Here is a 24,399-nt window from a genome sequence, read left to right as displayed (position 1 = left end):
TTGTGACAAAGCACTTGTCAAAAAGCAGAAAGAGTATGTTCAGTTAGTGAGGAAGAAATAGACAGAGTTGTTCTTATGATCTCACACTGAACGTTAAACAAAAAGTGCGAATATTTTTTTTTATTTGTATTGTGACAACTGTCAACGCCTTTGCATTTTTATACGTTCTTCTTGTATTATCAAAGAATGACTAATTTTCGTGAGTGTGTTTTTGTTTAACAAAAAAATTATTAAAAAAAAAATAAAAGAAAAATTATTATTAATTTTATGGAATAATTATAAAAATAATAAAGAATTTTGAAAGCAGTGCATAAAATATTACATAAATAAAAGAAACAAGTTATTGAGAGTGTTAAGGATTCAATATGAAAAAACAATTTACCAAAATTAAAATAGCAGCTGAAAATCTTTCAAGGTAAAATTGTTATTTTTCGTGTTTGTCTATCTATGTGTGTTTTTGTGGATTATTTTTTTGTGTAAGATTGTCTTATTGGAGACGATGACAAAAGGTTACACAGAGCCACATAACCATGGTGTTGCGGAATGTGTCTCTGGCGTAATGCATTCAACATTTAGTTTTTCTTTTCACTTCAATTTTTTTTTTTGGTTGGTTGTTTCGCCTACAACAACACAAAGACTTCAAAAAAAACTGTCAGTTTGGGTTTCATTTGTTGTTGTTGTTGGTTTTAATGCATCTATGTGCCAAAGGGTGTAACTTCTTTTGTATTATCATGTAATGGAATTTTTCTCTTCCTTGCAGATCTACCAAACCAGATCGCAAGGATTTTGAATTAGACACCATCGAAAAACAAGTGGAAAAATATCGTGATGTCTTGGATAAAATGGTGCGTAAATTGCCGACTGTGCCCAACAGCAGTAGCAGCGGTGGCTCAGCCGATTTACAGGAGCGCGATAAGCGTATTAAAAAACAAACACATTATAAAATTGGCCAAGCCCTGGAAGAATCCTCCAAGGAATTATCGAAAGATATGCCTTTGCATTATGTTTTAGTTAATTGTGGTAAGTTAAGGCAAATATTTATAGTTGCTTTAAGGAAATGTCTTGTATTTTTTTTTTACTAGATAGATAAGTTCTTAATAATTCTGTGCTTATATACACACTTTAGTTTTTTTTTTTAATCAATTATTGATAAGATGTTTTGTCAATATCCGCCATTTAATATCTATCATAAACTTTGGCCCTCAAGCAAATGTTTGGTCTATTTAGTTTGTCTTTGGGATTGTTATAAAAGCTAGAACTGTAGATAATCTTAGACGAATTTTATGTTCAATATTTGTTTAAAGAATTGTGATTTTTAGCATTTGTTTGGAAATTTCTGATTTAAAAAGCGATAAATTCAGAAAAATCTTTCTGTAAGATATTGGAAGTTTTCAATTTTGATGAAAAACAAGTAAGAAAGAGTGATATATTCGGCTGTGCCGAATCTTATATACCCTTCGCCAAATTATACTTCAAAATACAAATTTTAAATATTTTTTATGTAAACAAAATTTATTTTTTTTATCAAAAGTTGGTTTTTTAATTTTTTGGAAAACAATTTTTTTCGAATTATTTTAAAATTTTTTTTATTTTTTTTTGGTGAAAAAACAAATTCGGTTTAAAAAATATTTTTTCCGATTTTGACCTATTGTAGGTCCAACTTACTATGGTCTTATATAATACGTCTTTGCAAAGGTCTTTCATTAGATATCCATATTGTCGATATTAATGACTTAGTAATCCAGATACAGGTCAAAAATCGAGGTTGTCCTGGTTTTTTCCTCATATCTCAGCCATTTGTGGACCGATTTTGCTGATTTTAAATAGGAAACTTCTCGAAAGCATGTCTGACAGAATTATTGAAGATTTGGATCCCGAAGATATCTGGAGTAATCAGAAAATTGATTTCAACAAACAGTCAGACGAACAGACAGACGGACATGGCTTAATCGACTCCGCTATCTATAAGGATCCAGAATATATAATAGGAAAATTATATTTTGGAAATTGCAAACGGAATGACAAACTTATGTATATATAACCTTCTCACGAAGGTGAAGGGTATAAAAATGATGAAAAAATTCAGATTAAAACATATACAGCCCAATTATGAATAAAAATTCCCCGGGAGTTTTCTCCCTTTTCCCCTTTTTCCTATTCAAATTCAATGTGAAAAAAATCCCGGTGAATTTTTTATTCATAATTGGGCTGATTATTCTCGATTTTGACCCATTGTCGGTCCGAATTTTGATGGCGTTATATCATGGATTTTTGCTAATATATCAGCCATTTGTGGGTGAATTTTCTTAATAACCCAGATATTGATCAAAAATAATAATATAATATTTTTCATATCTCTGCCATTTGTGGGCCGATTTTCCCGAATTTAAAAAGCATCCTTAGCGGAACTATAGCGGATATATTGATTTATCAATAATGTATGTAAGTTATTTTGGCTCTTCGAAAAGTTTCAACATACAGAAGGACATGCCGTTAACGACTCCACTTTCTATAACGAAATGGCCCTATGCACCTTGTGGGAACTACAGGAACTTATATATCTTATAACGATCCAGAATATACTATATACTTCATTGGGATGCAAATGAATAAATTTAGAAATTGCAAACGGATGGGTGTAAAGGGTATAAAACCACAATTTGGAGTAGGGTTCCTAATCGGGAATTTCTTTTTTTGAATTTTTGTCGTGAAATTTCTTTATAAGTTATTCTTTTTAAAGTTACAAATCACATACTTATATTTGATGCCAATCATTGATTATTTAGCAACAGAAAACCAGTTAACATAGAGAAATTACGATTTAAATAATCGATTTTTGTCCCACACATCTAAATTTTTCAGTCAAAACAGAAAAATCCTGTTATTTTGCCAAAATCATTTGATTAACAATAAAGTCGGTTATCAGAACCAAAATTTTTTGGTGAATTTTTTTTAGGGAAAACAAAAAATTTAAAAATTTCGTTAAATTTTTTTTTTTGTTTTGATGAAAAAAACTTTTTTGGTGCAAAAATTTGGCAAAAAACTGTTTTCCATAATCAGACTGAATTTGACCGATGGCATGGATCATGTTGGCTTTGTAAGGCCGCTAATGTTTGTGGCTTATTCACATAGACCTGCGACTTAAGAAAACCCCCTGAAAAAGTCTAACGGGGTCAAATCGCATGATCTCGGTGCCCAAATTATATCATCTGCAGGTGAGATGAGCATGCCTTCAAATTCCCACGATAACCGGTTCTACGCAACGGAATGACCCGAGTTTACCCACCCAAAGGGCTGTCAACTCAGCAAATATTTCTCAAATCTCTCGTGCATAATATCTAGTGGGACATGAGCTATGCAGCACGCAGTCACATATCATCCAATTCAGGCAAAAGTAGTTGGTAATCATAAACCTATAGCACTCGCCGTTGATGGTGATGACCTGGACAATGTTGTTCTCAATGAAATATGAAACGATGACGTCGTCAACAGAAAATCCACAACAAAAAGTAACTTTTTCGGGATGCATTCGAAGATCTTGGATCCCATGTAAATTGGTATCATCGCTGAAGATGATTTTTTTTATTAAAAACTATGAAAAATTATCATCCATTTTGATAAAATAAACCAGCAGTTGGAAAAGTGCCAATTAGAAAACTTACACTAGCTATATTACTACTTGTACAACTAACTAGTTTGATGTGGCTGAAAAAGTGGTAGTTAAGTGTTTATCATTTGAACTACATTTCAATTGTCAGCTATTTGTCTTAAGTTTTTGAAAATAAATTTTGAGACAAATAAAATCCTCGAAAATATACCACTTCCATGACCTGAATGTGGCCGTTCGTATTCTCGTTCTCACTGATGATGCAGAAAATGCTGAAGTTGAGAGTAGAATCATATGCACTAATTGAGTCTCCATCGAAATTATTTTGCACGAATATAGTAGAGAGTTTAGGTGTCATCATACCATGTTTCTTTTTAATTTTTAACACCGTAATCTTCATACCATTTTAAGGACAATATATTTCTTTGGCTTTAAAAGGGAATCACAAATTATGTTGGACTTTGAGTAGTTTCAATGTTATGGGCAACAAGTAAGATAATTCGGCTGTGCCGAATCTTATATACCCTTCACTAAATTATACTTTAAAAAAAATTTTGTTAAATATTTTTAGGTAAACAAAATTTAATTTTTTTTAAATTGTTTTTCAAATTTTTTTTTTAAAAAAATTTTTTTCAAAGTTTTTTCCAAATTTTTTTTAAAAATTTTTTGGAAAAAAAAATGTATGACAAAAAAATTTTTTGATGAAAAAAAAATTCGGGTTAAAAAATATTTTTCCCGATTTTGACCCATTGTAGGTCCAACTTACTATAGCCTTATCTACATCGTTGCAATGGACTTTGAAATATCTATCATTAGATATCCATATTGTCTATATTAATGACTTAGTAATCCAGATATAGATCAAAAATAGGTAAAAAATCGAGGTTGTCCCGGTTTTTTGCTCATATCTCCGTTATTTATGGACTGATTTTGCTGATTTTAAATAGCAAACTTCTCGAAAGCATGTTTGACAGAATTTGGATCCCGAAGATATCTGGTGTCTTCAGAAAATTGATTTCAACAGACAGACGGACGGACAGACAGACGGACATGGCTTAATCGACTCCGCTATCTATAAGAATCCAGAATATATTTACTTTATAGGGTGGGAAATGAAAAATGTAGAAATTACAAAGGGAATGACAAACTTATATATACCCTTCTCTCGAAGGTGAAGGGTATAATTACGTTTATATAATGTTAAATTTACCAGTCATTAATATTGCGAGTGGGTTGAAAATTCACTAGTAGTAGTTCTCAGTGGCTAACTAATTCTACGTGGCGGAACTAGTTCAATTAACTGCAGGGAATTTTATCATTTGCATGTATTGTTGAACTCTATATCCGTCCAGGGTGATTTGGCAAAACATACTGAATAAATGACAGCCAATTTGACAGATGCAGCTTCAACTAAATGGCCGCTATCAACTGTCAAAGTTTGGGAAGTCGTTCTCTATTGGTAGACCCTTTATAAATTATGTTCTTCTTAATTAATAAAGTTATTCAAAAACTCTTTTGTATTCCTTAACAAACCGCACCTGTAAGCATTGCAATCAATGGCCCTAAAAATAGCATTTCAAATTCGTTACACTTGCCTTAATATTCCATTAAACTCCAACCACTCGCTAGTCATAATCTTTTATAAACAAACAAAAACTTGATTAAATTAATTTCTTTAAAAAATTAATATGGAAAACTCCACATTAGTTGGCAAAAGGGTTTATCTATGTCTTTTTTTTTATTCATTAGGGGGAAAACTTTGCGTGTCAATTTCATATTTATTTATTATAACAGTTTCTTTTCTTTCTTTTGCTATTTGCTTTTTAAAGGAATCTATGAAAGTGTTTCTTTCTTTTTTAAGTAGTAAATATTTATTAGTTGGTCAGTTTGTTATTGTTGCATTGTGTCATCGTACATATTATCATCACCACTTGTTTTTGTTGTGCGAGCGTTTTTTGTAAATTTAACCATAATATTATTTTTATGATATTTTTTTGTATTGTTTGTTTTGGATTTTGTTTATACATATGTGATGTATTTGTTTATTTGTTGTTTGTTTTTTTCTCTGTACATTTTCAAGTAGCCTCGCCTCACCTTAGTTCAGCTTGACCTTGTTTTGTAAACAGCAAAAAAAAAACACACTAACTAAAAATTTAACCAGGTACATTATACTATGCTAACATTTGAGGGGTGTTGGAACTCATGATGATGATTACATGTGGGCCATTTATAGTTACAAAAGTATTCGTGATTTGTTGTGTAAAACATTTTGACGTTTGCTGTAAAAATGTCATTTTTTTTTAAACCATTTTTGGCAGCTAAATAAATTAATTAAGTTAAAAGAGTTAATGGACTAGTGACCCTTTTAAATATATAGTTTGTTTGCTGTGGCGGCTTTTATGTTCTTTTAATTTATTTATAAAAACGAAAAAAGTTGTAAAAATATTTAAATGAAAGTCTGGGCAAAGAGTTCAGGAAGGTCAGGGTTTAAATACTAAATATGTATACAAACAAACTCAATGTGTAATCAACTACTTAATCATTTTTATCCATTTAATTTTATTATTAATGCAGGCCATCATTTATTTTTGTAAACGAAAATACTTTTTCTGCCACAGACTTTATTTATTTATTAATTTTCTAATCTAATCGCTTTAAATTGATTAAATTCTTGTATATAGTAATATGTGGTCTTAAAGTTATATTTAAATAACCGCAGCAATACTACAGAACTTTTATTTTAAGAATAATTTAATTTATTTTATGAAACGGCTGTTTTCTTATATTTTGTAAGAAATGCAAATATGTTATTGGTTGTATGACTTAAAAATGCGGGGTTTTGAATGCAGTTTTTGTTTTTAATAACTTACAGTTGTGAAAAAAAAAAATAATAGCACCACTATGACACTTTAATTTTTATACCCTTCACCTTCGTGAGAAGGGTATATACATATAAGTTTGTCATTCCGTTTGTAATTTCTACATTTTTCATATCCGACCTTATAAAGTATATATATTCTGGATCGTTATAGATAGCGGAGTCGATTAAGCCATGTCCGTCTGTCCGTCTGTTGAAATCAATTTTCTGAAGACCCCAGATATCTTCGGGATCCAAATCTTCAATAATTCGGTCAGACATGCTTTCGAGAAGTTTGCTATTTAAAATCAGCAAAATCCGTCCATAAATAACGGAGATATGAGCAAAAAACCGGGACAACCTCGATTTTTGACCTATTTTTGATCTATGTATATCTGGATTACTAAGTCATTAATATAGACAATATGGATATCTAATGATAGATATTTAAAAGTCCATTGCAACGATGTAGATATGGTAAGTTGTACCTACAATGGGTCAAAATCGGGAAAAATATTTTTTGACCCGATTTTTTTTTTCATCAAAAAATTTTTTTTCTCGTAAATTTTTTTTTACCTAAAAATATTTAAAAAAAATTATTTTAAAGTATAATTTGGTGAAGGATATATAAGATTCGGCACAGCCGAATATACAGCTCTCTTACTTGTTATTATTTCGATCATAAAGTTTAACAAAAAGCAAATATCTATAAAAATGAAATGGTCCAAGTATGTAATGGCATCACGTGAGAACGGCTGCAGCGATTTTGCTGATTTTTTTTTCATTCGATTCAAAATTTTCAGGAGATAGATAGAAAAAAAATTTAAAAATTCCGGGTAAAAATCGGAAATTCTTTTTTTGTGAGTCCAGTCAACTGTAATAAAAAAGCTCCCTAAAGTATGCAGTATAAATTTAGATATATTATTTGCAATTAAATAAGAACAGGCAGGTGTATGTGAGTTGGAGAAACTTAAAGAACTAACATTAGTAAATGCTACCGGGCGAAGCCGGGACCGTCAACTAGTTTTGAATAAAATTGGCGAAATAATCAAAAAAATTAATATCAGATGGAAAATCTTATAGCAAAATTGGTCGATTGGTTGGGTGTTCGAACAAAATGATTCATATCGCAATTAATTTTAAAGAAAAGGCAGAAAGATGTGGAAGAAAACGAGTACTGACTCCCGCTACACGTCAAAAGATTGATCCGCTAGAGATAAAATTATACTTTCAAAGTTGCAACAGAGCTAAAAAATGATATTAATATAACAGCAACAGTTCAAACAGTTCGCATATGTCTCAGAGAACATAATTTAAATGCGTAGACCATGAAAGGTCCCTCTTTTAAAAGCAAAACATATCGTCAAGCGCAAGAAGTTCGCAAATTAACATCTAAATTGGCCAGTCCAAAAGTGGAAGAAAATTTTATAGGCAGAAGAGAGTAAAGTTGTTATGTTTGGTGGAAAAGGTTCTCGTTCAGACGTCAGGCGTCCTCAAAACTCTGAATACAATACAAAATATACTACAAAAACCATTAAACATGGAGGGGATTTTTTTCCTTCTCAGCTGTTGATGTCATTTTGAAGGGTACATAGGTATACTTTGGGTGCATATTCCACTTAGTTATTGAACATTATAAAGTAAACCACAAAGTTTTTCTTGCTTTGAAAATGTAGAATTTTGTACCAACAAAGCGTCATATAAGGGAACTTTTGCTTTATTGATTTAATTTGAAAAAAAGTAACGCTAAATCACATGGATTTTTCACCAAAGCATATTATGAATGTGTTTCATAGGTTTCAAAGTGCGAGAGATGGTTTGTGCGGTTCAGAAGTAGTGATTTTGACACGGAAGACAAACATCGTCCAGGTCAGGCAAAACAGTTTGAAGATCAAGAATTGGAGGCATCATTACTACATGAAGATTGTTGTCAAACTCAACAAGAGCTTGCAAAATCATTGGGAGCTACTCGAGCAGAAATTTCAAAACGTTTGCAAGCAGCAGGATTCATTCAAAAGCAGGGAAATTGGAAACCATACGAATTGAAGCTGAGAGACCTTGAAAGAAGATTTTGCATGTACGAAATGATGCTTGAATAATATAAAAGAACATAATTTTTGCACCGAATGGATTCATTACGATAATCCGAAGCGTAAGAGATCGTACGTAAAGCTACCAGCTGAATCAACAAAGACAAATATCCCTGGCGCTTAGGTAATGCTCTGTATTTGGTGGGACTAAAAGAGTCCTATCTATTATGAGCTGCAGAAATCTGACCAGACCATCACCCAGCTGATACGTTTGAAGCTAGCATTTGTCAAAAAAAAAACGCCAAGAAATATCATGACAACACTCGGCCACATGTAGCAATATCTGTTAAAAATTGTTTAGAACGAAGTGGTTGGGTCCAGACCTTGCCCCGTCCGAATACTATTTGTTTCCATCGATGCAGAATGATCTCTCTGGGATACGCTTCACTTTGGAATAGAGTATCCGAAATTGGTTGCATTCGTTCTTGGCCTCAAAAGATGAAAAGTTCTTTTTTGGATCGAAATCCATATGTTGCCATAAAGATAAATTTATGTTGTCCAAATGTTTCAAAATTATAGCCATTTAAAATCGAGACAATCGGTCCACAAATGTCTGAGATATGAGGAAAAAACCAGGACAACCTCGATTTTTGACCTATTTTAGATCTATATCTGGGTTATAAAGTCATTAATATAGACAATACGGATATCTAATGATAGATATTTCAAAGGCCTTTGCAATGGCGAATATAAGGCGGATCTATAATGGGTCAAAATCGGAAAAAATATTTTTTACCCCGATTTTTTTTTTCACCAACAAAAATTTAAAAAAAAAAAAAATCAAAAAAAATTTAATTTTTTTTTACTAATAAATTAAAAAATCTTAATTTTGTTTACCTACAGAGCTTCAAAATCAGGAAAAATATTTTTTTTAAAATCAAAAAAAAAAAAAAATAAAACCGAAATTTAAAAAAAAAATTTTGCCATATAATTTTTACCCCGATTTTTTTTTCACCAAAAAAATTTTTCATTAATAAATTTCAAAAAACAATTTTTTTTAAAAAAAATCAAAAAACTTTTAATTTTTTTCACTAATAAATTAAAAAATCTTAATTTTGTTTACCTACAGTGCGTCAAAATCGGTAATAATATTTTTTAACACGAATTTTAATTTTATAAAAAAAATTTTTTTTTATAAAATTTGTTATAAAAACTAATAAATTTCAAAAAAAAATTATTTTGAAAAAATTAATTTTTTTTTTAAAAAAATTGAAATTTTTTTTTAAAAATTTTTTTTTTAAAAATTAAAATTTTTTTTAAATTAAAAATATTTAAAATTAAAATGAAATTTTTGGTCATAAAATTTGTTCACTAATAAATTAAATAAATATTGTTTACCTAAAAATATTTAAAATTTTTATTTTAAAATATAATTTGGTGAAGGGTATGTAAGATTCGGCACAGCCTCTTACTTGTTTTTTTAAATAATTCGGTATCTCGGGAACTATTAGAGATATCGTAACAAAGTTTTACAAGTTTGGAGCTGAGGTTTCCTTAGTTGTTTTACTGTTGTTCAGCTTCGCAGGCGGAATGGAGTGGCCCCTCAATGATGGGCATCTCGGGTCTCAAATTTTTTTTAAAAAAAAATCTACAAAAATCCATTTACGATGTTGGGTCAATAAGTACGAGACCTTTTGAATTTCATAGCCTAATTCATGGAAGCCATAGACATGTGAGATGCCTATGGATTCCACAAGCTCTAGCACTTTCAATCGCCGATCGGCCAACACTATATTTTGATTGTTTTCAAATGTTTGGTTGAAGCCATAGACTTGTGAGATGCCTTTGGCTTCCACAAGCTTTCGCACTTTCAATCGCCGATCGGCCAACACTATATTTTGATTGTTTTCAAATGTTTCGGTTGTAGTTACCTCAATTGGGCGTTCGGCATCTTCCGTGCTTGTACGGCCACAACGAAATTCAGTAAAGCACTTTTTTACCATTGAAATTGATGGAGCAGAGTTCCCATAGTATTTAGAAAGCTTAGTCTTGGTTTGAGTTACGTTTGTTTTTCCGCAACAAATAATCACCCTTATCGTGGTTGGCGTAAACGTCTTACGCCTACGACTGTTTCGTACTAGATTAAAGATAAAATGCAAACTGTGTCTTTAATCTAGTACGAAACTGTCGTAGGCGTATGACGTTTACGCCAATGAGCTCGCGAAATTCACTTTTTTCCATCTCCTCAAGTCTCGCTGTAGTCTCCTATCAATGGCTGTCAAACACAAACTAAATGACGCAGCTTGTTGAAATTTTGACAGGAGTTAACTGACAGATGCATGTTGACAGGAGCAGTCAGATATTCTAAAATGTATGCCATTAATTTATTTTGGAAATTTCGAATTAGACTTAGTTTGGTTTCTGCCAGAAAAAAAATGGATTTGTTGGGACTCTACTAATTTCGTACAATATTAGTGATCAAAATCCATAACTTAACATGGCATAAATAAATTATTGTCATTTAATTGACAGAAAAATTAATTAAAATTTGTAATAAGTGTATTTATGTATAAATCTTGACTATTTTCCGCATTAGATAATAATCATCATCATTTGTCACTTTCGTTGAAAGTAAAGTGGCTGTCGTATGTGTATCTTAGTGGTTACAATTTATGGTCAATTTATTTTAATCCTCTTTTAGAGGCAAACGAAATTTCTCAATTGCAAAAAAAAAAAAAAAAAAACTAAACACAATTAAACACAAACAAACAAAATCCACACAATTTAAATTAAATTCACACATTTAATGCAGATAAATTGCAAATACCACAACACCCTCCCTCCACCTAACTCGCCTTACTACTTGTATATAAAAGATACATATAGATCTAAATAAAATGAAATGAAATAAAATACATTGAGCATTTTCTAAATTAAAATGTCTTGTTAAACACATTTTAAATGGATAGAAGAGACGATTACGAACATGGAATTTATATATCCAACCACTTGCTAGCAGTGTATGCGAGTGTTCATAAACAAGTCATCAACCTTGTTGGATTTGCCACTTAATTTTTGAAAAATAAAACAGAATTATTTAAGTCTTATTTATTTTCCTTTTTTTTTTTTGGTTATTTAAGTAAAATAAAAAATCAAGACAGATTAATAAACAATTTATTTTTATATTTTAATATTTCCTGTTATTACTTTTACTTCAACTTCATTCATGGTCTGTGAATTTGATTCATGACTCTGTTGGCTGGCTGCTTCTTTAGATTTTAAACAGGGATTTAAATGTTTTTTTGTTTTTTGTTACTCTTTCTTCACAGGCGAACTTGAAAAGTCAATTGCTGAGTGTATTGTTGACAGTGAATTGGAAACAGAATGCGAAGTGGTGCGGCGTCTTAAATTAATTTTAGACAATGAAATACAAGAGATCTCAACCTTAAAGCGTAATGTATCCCGTACGCTGCAAGAATATGCATCATTAAAACGAAATTATGAGGTGAGTTTTTCTTTAAAAATGAAATATTTTAAATATTTTTGTTATAGTTACAGTTTAACCTTATCATTACATTAAGTTGTATTTTATTTTTATTTATACTTGTTTAAAAGTTTCTTTTTATATTTATTTATAGCAAGAATTTCTTTATTGATATATTTAAATGACAGATTAAGCAACGTTTTTGCTTCATTTCATTTATGTTATTTAATATTGTTGATTTGTTTACATTTTGATAAAATAGTTTGTTCATGAATTTATTATTACTGTATGAATGCAGCACATTGGGTTAGATTTATAATTTAAAAGGAATAATAATTAAATAAGTTTTCAAATAAAATTAAGATAAATTATTAAGTGTATGACTTAAAAATAAGGGATTTTTTCTAAAGTTTAGCTCTTATTTTGAAAGATTTGTACAATATAAATTTATTGAAAGTATTGGTCATTGTTAGCTATGATCTTTTCCCATCTTTCTGGCAATATATGGATTTCGACCCTAAAGAACTTTTCATCTTTTGAAGCCAAGAACGAATCAACCCAATATCGGATACTCTATTCCAAAGTGAAGCGTATCCTAGAGAGAGCGTTCTGCATCGATCGAAACAAATAGTAGTCGGACGGGACAAGGTGTGGACTAAAAAGCGGATGAGGCCACTTCATTATAAATACTTTTTAACAGGTATTGCAACATGTGTTCGAGCTTTGTCATGATGGAATATTACAGTTTCATGTCTGAGCGGTTTTTGGTCAATGCTCGCTTCCAACAAATCAGTTACGTTCGATACAGGTTACCTGTAATGGTCTGACCAGATTTCAGCAGCTCATAATAGATAGGACGCTTTTGGTACCAACAAATACAGAGGATTGCCATAGCGCCATGGATATTTGGCTTTTGTGTCGATTCGGCTGTTTCGCCGGGCTTCACATACGATCTCTTACGCTTCGAGTTGTCGGAATGGATCCATTTTTTTTATCGCAAGTAATGATTTTCTTTTGTAGCAAAAATGATTTTCTTTTGTAGCGTTCAAGCAACATTTCAGACAAACAAAATTGTCTTTCAGGGTCTCTCGACTTCAATTCGTATGGCACCCAATTTCCCTGCTTTTGGATGAATCCAGCTGATCGGGAACATTTTGAAATTGCTGCTTGAATATCACCCAATGATTTTGTAAGCTTCTGTTTGAGTTTGATATTAATATTCATGGAGTAATGCTTCTAATTCGTGGTCTTTAAACTTTTTTGGCTCGCTATCTGGGTTATCTTTGTCTTCGGTGTCAAAAACACATTCACCATAGGCTTTGGTGAGCAATCTGTGTGTTTCAGCGGCACTTTTTTTTCAAATTAAAGAAGTAAAGCAGAACTTCCCGCATATGACGCTATGAAGAAGATTCTTCCAGTAAATGAACTCAACGTCATGTTGTTAAAATATTTCCATCTGGAATTTCATCAGGGGAGTCATACTAGCTGGAGCCTCACCCGAGGCATTTCAGGAAGGATCGAGTTTACGAGGAAATCATACAGTAAGTGCAAGATCTATTGGATTGCAATTCGTATATGGCAGCTTTGAATGACATTCATAGAGACGCTATCAATACCGCCTGAATGTTGTATTTTGAGGTCGCCCACCGCCCATAGCTTACTCGGAGAAAAACCTTCCGCGGATACCAAGAGTAGCTCTGGTACATCTGAGGTCAAGATGAAGCAACAGGCTCAATGCCTAATGGTGTTATGGGAACTCTGCACTATCAATTTCAATGGTAAAAAAGTGGTTTACTAAATTTCGTTCCCGAAGATGCCGAACGCCCAGTTGAGGTAACTACACCAGAAACAATTGAAAAAATTCATAGTAGCAGATCAGAGATTAAAATTGCGAGAGATTGTGGAAGCCATAGGCATCTCACATGGCTCAGTGGTTTCAATTTTGAATGATCACTTGGGTATGAGAAAGCTTTCCGCAATCGGGTGCACACATGTGCAGTTTCCATAACAAAAATGATTTTTTTTTTTTTGTTAAAAACAAACCCAAACTGCGTAGCTTTTTGCTTATCTGCAGAAACACCCAGAGTCTCTGGCAGGAATCGAACCCGCAACCTTTGGATTGATAGTCCAGTACACTATCATCTAGTCAATCGGGGCACCCATTAGAATTAGACTGTGAATTGCAACCTCATCCGCTCTATTGTCTTTATTTAGCCCCGAGTGACTATTTCTTGTTTCTAAAACTGAAGAAATGGCTGGGCGGAAGTAGATTTGATTGCAACGATGAAATCATCTTAAAAAAATATACCTATTTTGATGACCTCGTCAAATCCTAGTTTGTGGAAGTGATAAAACAATTGGAGAATCGTTGAACAAAGTGTGTAGAGCTCAAAGGAGTAAAAATAAAATTATTTTTTTATTCAATTACTTGGGTGTTTTATTGAAAAAAGTCACGGATTTATTGTCCCGCTGCACTAGTATGGTGGAAGGCTCTAAGTAAATCCATCTACTGTAGGATAATTGAGAGAATCCTGCGTATCTCTGCACTAATGATTGCGGGTGCGCTGTGCAGTACTCCGTCTCGTGCTCTGTTTGTAATGATGCACTGGCTACCGGCTGATCTAATGGCCAAACAACTGGCCATAAACTCGGCGGTTAGGTTAAGTACTGTAGGAGCATGGAGGTCTAGTTGTACTGGCCATGCGTCTATTTTGGGAAGTATATCTTATCTCAATGTTAACATTTGCACTCCTACCCTTTAACTATTGCACTCCTTACCCTTTATTGACAGACGCTTCTCTGTATCGTTGGTGGGCGAGTCTCCTTCTTCTAGGGACACGTATGTCATATATACAGATGGTTCCAAGTCTGCGGTTGGGGTGGGTGCTGTCTTTTATATTCCCCATTTTCAGAGGGGGTGTGTTTCAGGCTACATGATCAATGTAGTGTAATTCAGCTGAGATCTCAGCGATTAAAAGGGCAATACACTGGATGAAGTACTATAGGCTATTTGGTGTGAATATCCGCCTGCTATCAAATCTCTATCTGGCGTCTACTCGACATCCAGATTGGTACATGAATGCCGGGTATCTCTTAATGAGATGACGAGACATTCTAACCTGGAGTTATTCTGGATGCCTGGTCACTCTGGTGTACCTGGCAATGCTATTGCGGATGAACTGGCCAAAAGAGGCTCACGTCTACAAAGTGATGAGATCGATCATTTGGTCGGTACACCGTTATCTTGCTGTAAGTTAATCATACAGCGTAAATTATTAGAGTCTGCTCAGCTCAGATGGTCTAATTTGACAAACTGCTCGATATCGAGGCTCACATGGCCCGTTTTTGACCATCACAGGTCAATGCCCTTCACGGGCTACCACGGGTTAGGTCAGTGCTTACGGGGCACTGCCATGATGAAGACGAGGATGAGACGGTTGAACATTTCCTCTGTCTCTGCCCTGCTCTATCAGGGGTTAGGACTGCGACAATAGGTAGTCCATTTTTGCACGGCCTAGAGGATCTATCTACTCTGGATATCAGGAAGATGGATTCGTTCATTCGTGCGTCAGGTTGGTTCGGCACTGAACCTAGTTCTGACATGTGAAGGACCTCTTGAGATCCTGAGCATGATCCTCTAGGGTATAACAAAGGGACCAATTCATGGACCCAAGTGAGCTGGTTGATACTAGCTGCCTTTATAACCTAACCTAACCTATTGTCCCGTGATGTGTTTAGATTATTTTCGATGGTCCATGTATTGAGTTTGTTAATTGAATGAAATGTCTTGGTATCTTGATTGAGGATCACGTTCAAGGATTTTCTTCCGGAATATAATTTTCTTCCTTTTTAGGATGTGTATGGTTAATGACTTGTAAATGCCACAAATTCTGTATTGTATTGAGTTAGTTTCTGGTCCAAAGGGTAGTGGATTTGCTACGTTGAAAAGGTATTTTAACAAGATTGTGAGATTCCTTTTTAGTTTGGGAATTCGTTACCATCAGCCTTATAACTCGTTATAAGGACATATTTCTTAAATATTCCTATACATACTAGCTTGATAAACATACATTTTCCTAGTTCTATTAGGATGGGTATGGCTAATGCTAAATTAATGCCTTATATTTTGTATTGCATTGAGGTATTTTCTGATACGAAGGATCGTAAATCCGAGGATCGTTTTTGGTATCTGTGATTATAAGCACAAACATGTCCATCTGTATGTCAAAAACCAGACTTTTTCAATGCAAGTTTTTAAAGACATTTTTTGTTAAAAATTTTTCTTTTATAACTCCGTCATCCGTTGACCACCCCTCCGAAAAAAGTAAACAAACATTTGTTATTTGTCATAACGGTTTTTTACAATATTTTAAAAGATATTTAAACTTTTGTTATCATAATTTAATTTATAATTTACATATATTCAATTTTATTTATGTATATTTATTAACCCATTTTAATTATTATGCAAGAAACCTCTTTCTATTTCTTTTTTATTTATTTATAGCTGAAAAGATTTATTTTTGCTTAACAAAAAAATAAAAAAACTCACACCTTTTTTAAATCAAAACAATGAGGAATTGATTTGGTTTTATTTTATCTTTTTCTTTTTTTTTTGTTTCTTTCAATTATTTTTTTCTTAAACAATTAATGCCTTATTATAAATTACTATTATATTTTTTTGTGTTATTCTTGTTGTTGTTGTTGTTTTTTGTTGTATTGTAGTTAATTATAATATTTTAAACCACAATGTGTCATAACATCCACTTTAACCATAAGTAGTATTTGAAACTATAATGGCTTTGATGCCTTAAATGGAAAGACACACAAATGTATTAGGGGTATTCGGGTAGTAAAGCAAGAAGTTTTTTTAATTAATAAAGAAATTTATTAAAATCCATATTCATAAACAAATTTTAAATGGGACACAAATGTAAAGGTCTCAATAGAACTTGAAATTGAAAAAATTAACACAAAAAAGTTAATTTTAATAAAAAAAAGAATTTGTTCGTAAGGCCACCATGGAATTGCTTGACGAAACGCATTCTGGACTTCCAATTTTTGGCCACTTCTTCGAGCATTGCTGGCCGTATGTCATGAATAACCCAAACAATATTGGCCTACAAGGAGTCAAATGATGCTGGCTCATCAGCATCAACCTGTGACTTCGAATGACCCCACAGGAAATAATAGAGAGGTGTCAAATCGCACGACCTTGGATGCAAAATTTCAGATCCATTTCTCGAAATCAAGATATCGCCAAATTTTGATTTCAATAAATCGATGGTTGCGGTCGCCGTAAGACACGTAACGTCATCCCGTTTTTAAACAAAAAATCATTGATCATGATGCGATAACGATCTCCATTCTCCGGCATCAGTTTTGAAGAAATAAGGTCCGATGATGCTATACTCATGGCACTTTTTCGAATCATTTTTTTTATTTTATTCATTTTGATTTTTACTTGGCTTCTATTTTATCTTCATATTATACCCCTAATGTATGTCTCATTATGGCAGGGCTTTAAATTATACACCTACTAAAATAGTAGAAACAGAGAAATTATAACAGCAAAAAAATAACTAATAAATAAGACAAATTTAAATTAATACAATAATAAACAAGAAAACATACATAAATAACAAAAAAACAATAGATTACAGACAAATTTAGACAAACGTGAATTTAATACATACCCTACCATGTATTTCTAATTTAATTAATTTACAGTAAATGAAGTAAAATAAATTTCTATCGAATCACAATTTCGTTACTTTACAACTGGATTTTTTGCTATTATTTAGAAGTTATTTCTAACAACTTCCAGAGAAGTCTACATAAAACTTTTCCCAATTAAAAATAAGAAATAATTTTTAGAAAAATACTTTACAAGAGTTCAAATGTATCAACTGTTGATAAACTGTTAAAAAAGTACCTTTTGAAGAAAGTACATTTTGGAGAAAGTACCTTTTGAAGAAAGTACCTTTTGAAGAAAGTACCTTTTGATGAAAGTACCTTTTGATGAAAGTACCTTTTGAAGAAAGTACCTTTTGAAGAAAGTACCTTTTGAAGAAAGTACCTTTTGAAGAAAGTACCTTTTGAAGAAAGTACCTTTTGAAGAAAGTACCTTTTGAAGAAAGTACCTTTTGAAGAAAGTACCTTTTGAAGAAAGTACCTTTTGAAGAAAGTACCTTTTGAAGAAAGTACCTTTTGAAGAAAGTACCTTTTGAAGAAAGTACCTTTTGAAGAAAGTACCTTTTGAAGAAAGTACCTTTTGAAGAAAGTACCTTTTGAAAAAAGTACCTTTTGAAGAAAGTACCTTTTGAAGAAAGTACCTTTTGAAGAAAGTACCTTTTGAAAAAAGTACCTTTTGAAGAAAGTACCTTTTGAAGAAAGTACCTTTTGAAGAAAGTACCTTTTGAAGAAAGTACCTTTTGAAGAAAGTACCTTTTGAAGAAAGTACCTTTTGAAGAAAGTACCTTTTGAAGAAAGTACCTTTTGAAGAAAGTACCTTTTGAAGAAAGTACCTTTTGAAGAAAGTACCTTTTGAAGAATGTACCTATTGAATAAAGTACCTTTTGAAGAAAGTACCTTTTGAAGAAAGTACCTTTTGAAGAAAGTACCTTTTGAAGAAAGTACCTTTTGAAGAAAGTACCTTTTGAAGAAAGTACCTTTTGAAGAAAGTACCTTTTGAAGAAAGTACCTTTTGAAGAAAGTACCTTTTGAAGAAAGTACCTTTTGAAGAAAGTACCTTTTGAAGAAAGTACCTTTTGAAGAAAGTACCTTTTGAAGAAAGTACCTTTTGAAGAAAGTACCTTTTGAAGAAAGTACCTTTTGAAGAAAGTACCTTTTGAATAAAGTACCTTTTGAATAAAGTACCTTTTGAAGAAAGTACCTTTTGAATAAAGTACCTTTTGAAGAAAGTACCTTTTGAAGAAAGTACCTTTTGAAGAAAGTACCTTTTGAAGAAAGTACCTTTTGAAGAAAGTACCTTTTGAAGAAAGTACCTTTTGAAGAAAGTACCTTTTGAAGAAAGTACCTTTTGAAGAAAGTACCTTTTGAAGAAAGTACCTTTTGAAGAAAGTACCTTTTGAAGAAAGTACCTTTTGAAGAAAGTACCTTTTGAAGAAAGTACCTTTTGAAGAAAGTGCCTTTTGAAGAAAGTACCTTTTGAAGAAAGTACCTTTTGAAGAAAGTACCTTTTGAAGAAAGTACCTTTTGAAGAAAGTACCTTTTGAAGAAAGTACCTTTTGAAGAAAGTACCTTTTGAAGAAAGTACCTTTTGAAGAAAGTACCTTTTGAAGAAAGTACCTTTTGAAGAAAGTACCTTTTGAAGAAAGTACCTTTTGAAGAAAGTACCTTTTGAAGAAAGTACCTTTTGAAGAAAGTACCTTTTGAAGAAAGTACCTTTTGAAGAAAGTACCTTTTGAAGAAAGTACCTTTTGAAGAAAGTGCCTTTTGAAGAAAGTACCTTTTGAAGAAAGTACCTTTTGAAGAAAGTACCTTTTGAAGAAAGTACCTTTTGAAGAAAGTACCTTTTGAAGAAAGTACCTTTTGAAGAAAGTACCTTTTGAAGAAAGTACCTTTTGAAGAAAGTACCTTTTGAATAAAGTACCTTTTGAAGAAAGTACCTTTTGAAGAAAGTACCTTTTGAATAAAGTACCTTTTGAAGAAAGTACCTTTTGAATAAAGTACCTTTTGAAGAAAGTACCTTTTGAATAAAGTACCTTTTGAAGAAAGTACCTTTTGAAGAAAGTACCTTTTGAAGAAAGTACCTTTTGAAGAAAGTACCTTTTGAAGAAAGTACCTTTTGAAGAAAGTACCTTTTGAAGAAAGTACCTTTTGAAGAAAGTACCTTTTGAAGAAAGTACCTTTTGATGAAAGTACCTTTTGAAGAGAGTACCTTTTGAAGAGAGTACCTTTTGAAGAAAGTACCTTTTGAATAAAGTACCTTTTGAAGAAAGTACCTTTTGAATAAAGTACCTTTTGAAGAAAGTACCTTTTGATGAAAGTACCTTTTGAAGAGAGTACCTTTTGAAGAAAGTACCTTTTGAAGAAAGTACCTTTTGAAGAAAGTACCTTTTGATGAAAGTACCTTTTGAAGAGAGTACCTTTTGAAGAGAGTACCTTTTGAAGAAAGTACCTTTTGAAGAAAGTACCTTTTGATGAAAGTACCTTTTGATGAAAGTACCTTTTTAAGAAAGTACCTTTTGAAGAAAGTGCCTTTTGAAGAAAGTACCTTTTGAAGAAAGTACCTTTTGAAGAAAGTACCTTTTGAAGAAAGTACCTTTTGAAGAAAGTACCTTTCGAAGAAAGTACCTTTTGAAGAAAGTACCTTTTGAAGAAAGTACCTTTTGAAGAAAGTACATTTTGAAGAAAGTACCTTTTGAAGAAAGTACCTTTTGAAGAAAGTACCTTTTGAAGAAAGTACCTTTTGAAGAAAGTACCTTTTGAAGAAAGTACCTTTTGAAGAAAGTACCTTTTGAAGAATGTACCTATTGAATAAAGTACCTTTTGAAGAAAGTACCTTTTGAAGAAAGTACCTTTTGAAGAAAGTACCTTTTGAAGAAAGTACCTTTTGAAGAAAGTACCTTTTGAAGAAAGTACCTTTTGAAGAAAGTACCTTTTGAAGAAAGTACCTTTTGAAAAAAGTACCTTTTGAAGAAAGTACCTTTTGAAGAAAGTACCTTTTGAAGAAAGTACCTTTTGAAAAAAGTACCTTTTGAAGAAAGTACCTTTTGAAGAAAGTACCTTTTGAAGAAAGTACCTTTTGAAGAAAGTACCTTTTGAAGAAAGTACCTTTTGAAGAAAGTACCTTTTGAAGAAAGTACCTTTTTAAGAAAGTACCTTTTGAAGAAAGTGATTTAAAATCGGGAAAAAATATTTTTTAACCCGAATATTTTTTCACCAAAAATATTTGTTTTCATTAAAATTTGTTTTCATTAGAAATTGTTTTCAACATTTTGAGCCCCTAACCCTAAATACCTAATTAATCAAATAAAACTTGCGTATTTACTTTTCCCCCATTGTGCAATGAACAATTCCCCGTGTTACAAATGATCGAATGAAATAAGTAGACCTCCACTCCTACAAATTGGGTTGGTAAAGCAAAAACAAGAAAAGTAAATGAACGTTTAAATGATAAGATTTGCCTTCTTTATCTAATAAAATTGAAATGAAAACATTATTTGCAATTAAAAAAAATCAAGACAAAACAAAAAGACAGACAATAATTTCTTTTTTAAACAAAACTGCATTTGAGTCATGACAACTAAAAGAGGAAATTGGTTTATTAGGTCATAAACATGCAGCACATTTGTTAAAATAAAATATAACAAGAAAAGAAAAAAACACAAAACAATCAATAAACTAGATACATAGACATTTACAAGTATAAACAAATAATAATAGAAATAAATTCCTACAAAACATGGCAAATTTCCGCAATAGTTTTAAATAATAATTATTGATTTTATTAATTTTAGGCTGCCATACGTCTAGATGAGCCCCTGGCGAAAATCAATCACATTAAAGATCAACAGGAACAATGTGAGATAAAATTGGAAAAGGAGCGTGACTCGTGGGCTGCTCAAATGTTTGAACTGATTGCCAAAGAAGATGTCATTGTCCAATGCATACGAGATTATGTACTCAACCAAAGAAACTATCATGAGCGTGCTTTACAAAAGGTCAACACCTCATTGGCAAACATACAAGATATTATACAGTCCACGGTGAAGTCACGTTTTGGCACCTCGCTCACCGATCACCTGGACTCTACAAATCGTGAAATATCCTATATTATTGAGTTGTGTGTCTGCTGTTTGGTGGAGAATGGCCTCAGCGAAGAGGGTTTGTTGCGTGTTGGCTGTGCTAGTACGAAATTGAGACGCATGAAACATGCTTTGGAGGCCCAATACGTCAAGACCCCTTTGCCGGTCGACTATCAGGATCCCCATGTGATTGGTTCTATTTTGAAATTGTATTTACGCGAACTACCTGAACCCCTGTTGACCTTCAAATGCTACAAAGAATTTTTGCGGGCCGTGGAGAAACACACCGAGGAGGAGCGTAAAATTGAGATTAAAAACACTTTGGCCAAACTGCCCTCTGCAAACTATCTAAATTTACGTTATCTAACCAAATTTCTGTGGTTGGTTACCCAGAATGTCGACTGCAATAAAATGAGCTCACACAATTTGGCCATTGTTATGTCGCCGAATATGTTGTGGCCTCGATTGGACAAAAACAATCCAGCCGATTATATGGGCCAGGTGAATAGTTCATCGGCTGTAAATATCATTGTAGAGCTGTTGATTAGCCAATGGGATTATTTCTTTGAGGGCGAGGTGGATTTCTTTGCCACATTACAGCGTGGCAAGTTGTTTGTGGAGGATAAAAGTAAATCGAATTCATCCAATGAAAATTTAGATCGTCATGATATGTGTGGTGAGTTTGTTGTTTATAATATGTTTCAATCATTTCTATAGATGAAACTGCTATGCACAATATTTTCACTAGAAAAAACTATCATACACAATACTTTCTATAGAGAGAACTTTAATACACAATTTTCTCTATAGAAAACCAGTTTGTACACAATATTCTGCTGACATTTTTCTAATAATTTTTATTAATTTTCCAGACATCTCCGAAAGTCCCCGCTATGGTACCATACGACGCCAAAAGCCCTGTGCTCCCTCACCACCCACAAAACTACTAAATATTGTTAGCTCCGATCCAAATGGTTCATCAACGGCCGATACAATGGCCAATAAAAACAATGGAGAACTGCAGCATAATAATCACCAAAGAGCTAAAGAACTTTTTCCCACAAACAACACAACCACCGCTCAGGTGGTGGCTAATAATAACAACAATAGCACTGGCGGCCATACAGAGAAACCTGAAATACCACCATTACCTAAACAATTGCTTTTACAACAGCAGCAACAGCAACCGCAGACACAACCAGAATCCAATAATTTTACGACAACGAACTCACAACATCCTCCCATTTCAGCCAAACCGGTGCCCATGACTCGTACACAATTCTTCGGTTTGGACAATCTACCCTCACCCACTGCGGATCGCAAAAGTAATGACAGCGTTAGCTCCCTAAACTTTAAACCTGATCTCCCACAAAAACCAAAAATCCCCAAACGTCCCATGGTATTGGGTTTAACATCGACCACTGCTACAGGGGGAGGTGGTGGCGGTGGCATGGGCTATAAAAGTGATGACGAATGCACACCAACTAACAACAGCCTAACTGCTGAAGATTGTACTGCCACAAATGGCACACTGCGTGGTCATAAAACTGCCGAACAATTGGTACAAGAACATTGTGATAATGTTACAGCTTTACAGGCCAATATTGGCAGCAGCAATACCTCTATACCCTCAGCTATACTTAAAGAAACCAATCATAACAACCACTTAAATCACTCGACTACTAATCAAGTTAATTTGGAAGTGAATGCTAATGCAATGCCTCCGCCCGTTATACCTCCTCCTCCGGCTGTTACAGTGGCAAAAGTTATGACAACAAATTCAAATAATTCTAATGTAACAAATCTTACAATAGCAAACACTAACACGTCATCATCGTCCGCTAACACAGATAAACCTTTAGAGTTACGCTTAACTACCCCCACTACCCCTGTATCGCCCAACATGATTATGACACCCAAACGACCTACAGTGCCTGCTCCACCCCCGCCCACTAGTGTTAAAAAACAGGTCGAATGATTTCATTTTTAAGATGATGTGATGTGATTTAGTGAGTGCTTGTGTTAAGTGTGTGTAGAAGTTTTGTTTTTTTATCATTTTGATTTCAAAAGAAGATTTATATTTTAAGTTTTTGAAAAAGCAGGTTATGAATATTACAGTGATTTATTTTGAAATAAATTGGCTGAAATGTAAAGGCATAATTGAAATGTTTTTGAAATTACCAAAAGCCTGAATTTAGCAACTTTTTCAGTCTAAAAAATTAATTTTCAAAATAGTACTTTTTTAATAAAATTAATTTTCAAAAAAGCGAATTTTCAAAATAGTACTTTTTGTGAATTTTACTAGTACTATTTTAAAAAACTGAATTTTCAAAATTGTACTTTTTTTAAAAAAGTAATTTTGAAGAAAGTACTTTTTGAAGAAAGTACCTTTTGAAGAAAGTACGTTTTGAAGAAAGTACCTTTTGAAGAAAGTACCTTTTGAAGAAAGTACCTTTTGAAGAAAGTACCTTTTGAAGAAAGTACCTTTTGAAGAAAGTACCTTTTGAAGAAAGTACCTTTTGAAGAAAGTACCTTTTGAAGAAAGTACCTTTTGAAGAAAGTACCTTTTGAAGAAAGTACCTTTTGAAGAAAGTACCTTTTGAAGAAAGTACCTTTTGAAGAAAGTACCTTTTGAAGAAAGTACCTTT

The 24,399-nt window shown here is 32.7% G+C and overlaps 1 protein-coding gene across 1 annotated transcript; it reads left to right on the top strand.

Annotated features, from left to right (window-relative positions):
* The first annotated feature begins 129 nt into the window (after positions 1-129).
* Positions 130-23,932, top strand: RhoGAP92B (Rho GTPase activating protein at 92B). The gene is made up of 5 exons (XM_065499031.1): positions 130-415; positions 761-1,020; positions 11,824-11,999; positions 21,464-22,427; positions 22,624-23,932. The coding sequence occupies exons 1-5, from the start codon at positions 366-368 to the stop codon at positions 23,727-23,729; spliced, it is 2,556 nt and encodes an 851-aa protein (XP_065355103.1). The 5' UTR covers positions 130-365; the 3' UTR covers positions 23,730-23,932.
* The last annotated feature ends 467 nt before the right edge of the window (positions 23,933-24,399 follow it).

The sequence above is a fragment of the Calliphora vicina genome, chromosome 1, assembly GCF_958450345.1.
Source record: "Calliphora vicina chromosome 1, idCalVici1.1, whole genome shotgun sequence".
NCBI classification, from domain to species: domain Eukaryota; kingdom Metazoa; phylum Arthropoda; class Insecta; order Diptera; family Calliphoridae; genus Calliphora; species Calliphora vicina.
The sequence above is the reverse complement of the archived record's forward strand: the minus strand, read 5'-3'. Positions and strand labels throughout refer to the sequence as shown.